The sequence below is a fragment of the Solanum dulcamara genome, chromosome 9 (assembly GCF_947179165.1).
Source record: "Solanum dulcamara chromosome 9, daSolDulc1.2, whole genome shotgun sequence".
Classification (NCBI taxonomy): domain Eukaryota; kingdom Viridiplantae; phylum Streptophyta; class Magnoliopsida; order Solanales; family Solanaceae; genus Solanum; species Solanum dulcamara.
The window spans coordinates 11,703,482-11,710,133 of record NC_077245.1 but is presented as its reverse complement, the minus strand read 5'-3'; the positions used below and the strand labels follow the sequence as shown (position 1 = coordinate 11,710,133).

General features: G+C 34.5%; 1 protein-coding gene across 2 annotated transcripts; it reads right to left on the bottom strand.

Annotated features, from left to right (window-relative positions):
• Nucleotides 1-655: 655 nt before the first annotated feature.
• LOC129903831 (uncharacterized) lies at nucleotides 656-5,530 on the bottom strand. 2 transcript variants are annotated; one of them, XM_055979346.1, is made up of 3 exons: nucleotides 5,298-5,530; nucleotides 3,061-3,711; nucleotides 656-1,100 (listed from the first exon to the last, which is right to left on the bottom strand). In XM_055979346.1, exons 2-3 carry the CDS (start codon nucleotides 3,612-3,614, stop codon nucleotides 1,031-1,033), a joined length of 624 nt encoding a protein of 207 aa, XP_055835321.1. In that variant the 5' UTR covers nucleotides 3,615-3,711; nucleotides 5,298-5,530; the 3' UTR covers nucleotides 656-1,030. The 2 variants fall into 2 exon arrangements, with proteins under 2 accessions (XP_055835321.1, XP_055835320.1); XM_055979345.1 differs by having other exon boundaries at nucleotides 3,061-3,689; nucleotides 5,298-5,529.
• Between the last annotated feature and the right edge of the window lie 1,122 nt (nucleotides 5,531-6,652).

Here is a 6,652-nt window from a genome sequence, read left to right as displayed (position 1 = left end):
ACTAATGAACTTAATGACAGTTTCCTTACAGTGTGGTCAGTAGAGGAAAACAATTAAAGCTTTGGTGTCATCAAATTTATTTTACTATGGATGAAAAATGATAACTAAAAAATAAAAAGAAGGAAAAAAAAAATTAAAATATGCTCTTGCTTAAAATAGGTGTAAAATATGCAATGTGCCAAATTAGTATAAAGTGTCAAAATGATACGAGATCTTACTTGAGGTATCTAAAATTAACAAAGCTTAGTTGAGATGTTTAAGTGAAAGTTGATGTCAATTTTAGGGGGTCACCGATGAATTCCTCCAATATAAAATGCATGAGTTTGTTTTGAATTGACTAAAAAAGAAAGTGTCTCATAAATTAAAACATATAGAGTATTTTTTTTTTGTTTCCTACTCGATATACATTTGATGCCCGAATTAGAACCCAACTATATTTGGATCATATATATGATCCAAATATCTCAACTGATTATATATGATGAACCCTTGATAAAAATCATATCTCCGCCACTATTGATAATATATGCCATTGCCACTAAAGATGAGGCATCCTGCTTGTACAGCTGATATACATGAATATACAAGTTCTGGCGAGCTTCAGTGCTTAAACATTTACTGCATAATCTACAATACCGTATGAAGATGCGCTAGCTTCCTACAAATTTTTATGTCCATATTTGATTCATCCTGTCTGATGGGGAAAGAAGACCAGAAATCTTTTAAACAAGAAGATTTAAAAAAAGAAAAAGAAGATGAAATATGTAATTATGAAAACAATGGACAAGCAGACCCCAGAAAAACAAAATGTCATCCAAGAAATTGAATATAGACAATAGATTAGTCAGCCAAAACCAGAAAAGCCCATGATCAATGTGGCCACACTACCTAATACAGCCTCAAATTTCAATTGCGCCGAATGATAGTTGAGTAAGGCATGTCTCAAAACCAACTTTCCACGTAAAAATATCTGCAGCACCTTGATTGCCGCCTTCCTACAGTCCTCGTGACCTTCTAGAAGGAGCAAAAATTACATTATCTTGCAAGAACAAGTTCTTTCATTCCCGTTCTCAAACTCATCATCTGATTCACCCTCATCGCTGCAATCACAAGTACATGAAAGTAAGCACAACAGATTTGCATGCTTAGCACAACGGAAGAATCAGTACAAAGGGTCACTTGACTGATGCAAAGTACAATGGAAAACTTAAGAAGCTGGACACCTGATTATGGATAAGAGAGCGACTTTTCACCAGGCAAGGGATCAACACATGACACACAATAATTCGGGGAATATTACATATGCAAGCTTGTACAAAGATGTAGGAAGTGTTTGTTATGAAAATGACAGGCCTCAGACCAAAGTTTCTACTCTTTATGAATTTGTAGGCATGTTATGAACTTATGGAATATAAGCACATTCAGATGATTTCCATATTTATAAACTAATATTCTCTTTAGCTTCAACTTGTCCTAAAAATTTGCAAGCAATTCTACTTATAAAAAGAAAACCATTGAAATCAATTCAGACGTCCTAAAGAGCTTCAAGATGATAGGGGAGAACCAAACAATATTCTAATTCACAAAATATTTTAGTCAAACTGATTATACCATATGCTGCCCCTAATATGTTTTCAGGCACTTTTGACTCTTGGCATGTAATCAAACACCAAGAGCCAAGCTAGTTAACCCACAATTGTGAGGCTACGGAGGAAAAGTAGTCTCCATCCACAATTGAAGAAGATATAAAATACCCAAAAAATCTGATAAACCCAGACACTTGGAGCATGGAGATACTATAATATATAGTAGTACAAATGAAAAATAATCTGATCTTATGCTTCAAATGAAGAAATACAGCTTGAAACCCCTTTTCTAACCACCTCACCTTCTGCTGAATACATCCTAACTTTTTTTACTGTTCCAACTGAAAACTACATGCTTACCTCTTACAGTATCACCCTTAATCTGGCCTTTCTCATAGTTGACAACTGGATACAATTTTTTATTTCTCTAGCTAAAATATCTTCTGTTCCATCCCTTGCTTTGAAAGGAAGTTGAGTATTTATGGAATTAAAAGAAATCAAGTTGATATCATCGAGGAATCTGTTCCCTTCTTCAGAAAGTTTATTGCACATGTAAAATCTTAATGACTACAGGAAGCTTCATAACTCAATCAATCGACACCACCTCAATCTCAAATCAGGAACTCCTAACTAATAAAAAATTACAAAATAAAATACTTATAAAAAATGTCGTGAAAAAAAAAACTGATTCATGTGCTATCCTAGGCATTGATATGTTACATCCTAGGGGAACATTGCTTTTCAGATTGTACACACCTAAGACTTTTAAGATACTAGCATGAAAAGATGCAACAATATGATGGGCAAATGATATGAAAATTGCAGAAAAGCAACTTCAAGTTGCTAAACTGGAGATATGGCATCTAGATATTTAAGGGCATATCCTCTGCATGTCCACATAATTTTGTTTATCTATAGCACCTTATGTTTCTACCCCAAACTGAATACTTTTAAGCATGGAAATAGATAATGTAAGAAGGGAAACAAGAAGACTTCTTGAAAATGATAAGCAGTTTGTAGCATCATCGGATATTACAAATGGAAGGACCTACAATAACAGTCTTATCAAATGTATCTCGTGTCTTGAAGCAATGGTTCACAAGAACAATACAAAGACATGTTGCTACCTGCCGAAGATGAATGAAAACCTTTGTTTCTACAATCAAAATACATGCCTATCAGTCAATGCACACAGCATTACGTTGAATAACCATGGAACTAAGCATGTAAGCTTTAATCAAGACATTTCAAGAATTTTTTAGAGGAGCAATTTGTTTCAGGATATGTATAAATCCCCATCTGACATGAATAGTCCAATTCTTTTAACAGCCAGACGATATATTTTGAACTAAAATCACTAAAATCATTTTAAGTTGGAATGTCATTAGTAGTTGGTAAAAAAGTTTACAATGCCTAGAATGCAAAACAGCAAGAAACAAACATCATATTAAAGATGAAGAAATGAAGCTCATACCTAGGCTCAAATTCCCTTATCTCAAAAAGCTCTCCTCCAGATGTGTCCGTCCACTGCACTTTCCTTTTCTCCATTGGATTGGGGGCATCATCAACCTTTTCAGAAATTGCATCACATTCATTACCACCAGAAATGGGAACACTATTTACTGGTTTTTTTAAGCTACTCTTAAGAGCAACCTTTGGTGAAGTATAACTGTCTTCAACATTATTAACACATTGTGGCTGATCGTTGCCCTTGTCTGAAGCAGGACAGCTAGGCAAGACTTCTGGCTGTTGGGTAGGACCGACTTTAAGAGGAGATGGGCTCTCAAGTCCAGCGGCAGCGCGACCAAAGCAAACAAAGGAGCCGCACCCGCGGACAAGCCTGTTCTTCCCGGAAGCCAGCTGGAGATCAGAATCAGTTTCTTGGTCCACCAACTGGTACTGGTTCCACGGTGCAACTCTCATGGGCTTCTCTTCGTTCTTCTGACCCAAAAGTAGAAGGGTCAGGCCCTTACTATATCCAGAAGCTGAAGACGAGAAGAAACCTCCTCCTTCTACTGCAAATAACATCAGTTCTGCTCATCTGGTCAACATGCAAATGCTTTTGTCTAGAGCTACTTCGACCTTTAGGGGAACTGCAAGCACCTGCCGATAACTGCTTTTCAGACTGGCAGCATATGAAATATTACAAACATGAAAAAAAAGTAACATGGAGAACACATATATCTTATAAAAAACTCATTTCTGTAAAACATATAAGAATCTAGTACTCCTCGTTTTTTCAGTTTATTTGGCACTAGTTCCATTTTTGCATGTTTGACATCATTCCATTTCTATACAACTTTCATAGCCATCAAGAATTCATTTTTTTATAGACCAAGAAATCCGTCCACAGCCAAACCTTAGGACCATCCATGGCCTTCGAAACTCAGGATAAGCGGTCCACCCTTCTAATCCTTCTCCACTTAAATACTAGCCTTAGATCACATGATGCAGAGCTCGAATCTATGAATTAATAGATTGTTTGACCACGTTTCTAAAATCAGCTTATTTTGGAAAGTGTTTTTCTTAAAAGTACTTTTGGTGAGAAGCAATTTGTGTTTGGTCAATAAGTTTAATAAGCACTTTTGAGCAGCAATTAGTGTTTGGCCAAGCTTTTTAAAAGCGTTTCTAAGTGTATTTTTCTCAAAATTGTTTTTCAAAAAAAGTGATTTTTGGGAAAAACTACTTCTTTTACTCGGCAGAAGCACTTATTTTCTCCCGAAAGCTTGGCCAGACAACTGACTTTTTAAAATAAGCCTTTTGACCAAAATAAGCTTGGTCAAACAGGCTATACCTCACAAGTCCCTCAACCTTTGCTATTTGAACTAAGCCCTGGGGGCAAGAATTCATATCCATTTAACTATTTTATACTTTGAGGGATATTTGACTTTTAAACTATCTTTTTCAACTATTACTCTAATATTTCTTCCAAATTCACTAATACAACACATAAGTCAAATTAACTTCTTAAGCTCCCTACTCAGTCAAATGTAGACATATTAAAGAAAAAGGTTAGTATTTTTTTCCGCCAAATCACCTAGGATAAAATATATGCACAATAGACAAAAGGCTCTAGAGACCAGAATGAGTGCTCCTGGTTGTACTACTTTTCTCTTTGACTGGTTTCCTGAATTAATTATTCCCGCAGCCCCTATTTCACGCAGTAAGAATGCAGAATACTAACTCTCAAAAGGATTATAGTTAACTATTTTCAACCAAGTTAATTAATTACAATTCTTCAACATATGCTACAACACAAGTCAAATCGAAGTCAAAGTAGGTGGACTCTAAAGTCAACACTGCATTGAACACTACAGATCAATGGCAGAACACTCTAAAAGATTAAATTTTAAAAAGGATTAACAAAAACACGAAACTAATCTCTGACTTAGAGAAAACAGATTCGAACAGTCAATGAACCAACTATTTTGTGCTTCAACATGAATTTAAATCAAAAAGAAATAGACCAGTCATGCTTTAACAAAAATATTCAATGCAAAACAAATCTACACAAAAAGAAGTAACAACAACACTAGCACCTGCACTATAAACTTCTCAGTCACATAGTCAAAGATCTAAAAACTCCAAAATCACCACAGAGCAAAGCAAATTCAACATTAACACTAAGAAGTAAGAAATCAACTAAACGAAATGCAAAAACGAATACAAAAATCGCACCGCAGCAGCATAGGATAGAATAGAAATACTCACAGATCTGAGAGCAAATTCTAGGCAACGACAACTTCACCGGACCGGCGAATGCATCGGCGATCACTACTGATAGATTATACAAGAGTATAAAACAGTACGGGGAGAGGAGAACGTCGGAATCGTGTGGCTGAGCAGAAAATCGCCGAAGAAACGAAGAGCTGAAAGAGGGAAAATAGCTTTACGCGAATATATATAATGGGAGTATTTTTCTATTGAAGATTAGTGAATAGTACTGGATGTATATTAGGAAAAATAAAATCGTTATTACTACTGAATAAATTAATGGTAAATAGGAAAAGATAAAAATAAAATGGAGATTGGGGATAGTGATTTTGTGGCGCATGATAGCGATGGGTCCCTTCTTGATTGCCTTCTATTTGTTTATTTTATTTTGCTTCTTTTTGTTGACAAAGGAATATGTGGCCACGCCATTATTAAATCTAATTCCAGTGTAATTATCATAAATTATAAAAGCAGAATAAAATTTGTATATATTTTATTTTTTATCTATACTAAATTTTTATTGTTGTTGATGATTCCTTATTAAATTCATTTTTCCGTCTAATTTATTTTCGGGGGTCAAATAATCCCGCTAAAGAGGAGAAAAATCTCCCAGCCAAAAAAATTGCTACTATTACTACTTGATGAATAACTTGTTCTTTTTTTTCGATTTTCTATTCTAAGTTAAATTCGAATCGTGCACTGCAGGGTCTATTCGAAGGTGACACTCTCAACGAGATTTTTTCTATATTCAAGATTCGAACTCGATATATTTGGTTAAGGGTGAAAACAGTTTCACTACTATACCACAATCCAATATTTAAATTTCAATACATAGAAATATCATACTGATCCCCAAAGAGTTGGTGAAGAATTTGTATAAACTAGGTTTCTGGCTCTTATTTCTTGATGATATTTGTTAACCCCACACGTTGGTGTCATTAGCTCTAAGGAGTCATTTGATTTACATAGCAATTATGCAAAGAATATGGGTCTTGTTCGGTACGGAGGAAAATAGTTTTTTATGATAAATATGTTTTAGGAAAATATATAAATTTTTATTATGTTTTTTATGCTTAATACGTAAGTAAAAAATATTATTTTAAAAATATTTGTATATAATATTTATAAATATTATGAAAGATGCGGTTGGGATAGGGATGTAGATGACGGAGTTGAGGACTACATGAGTGGGTTGAAAATGAGGTGTGTTGAGATGTGAATGACACAATCAAATATGAAACACTGAATTTGTTTTCCCCAAGTCGTATTAACAATGAGAAGTTTCACTAATAATGTCAATTAATAAGTGGATTTCTTATTTATATTTTTATATTTGGTATGTAAGCAAAAAA

What these genes read in the sequence shown, in the direction of transcription:
- LOC129903831 (XM_055979346.1), bottom strand. Translation starts at nt 3,614, where the DNA reads ATGTTATTTGCAGTAGAAGGAGGAGGTTTCTTCTCGTCTTCAGCTTCT. An exon ending in ATAAGGGAATTTGAGCCTAG is followed by an intron (nt 1,101 to 3,060) that starts GTATGAGCTTCA and finishes TTGTGATTGCAG; the next exon opens with CGATGAGGGTGAATCAGATG.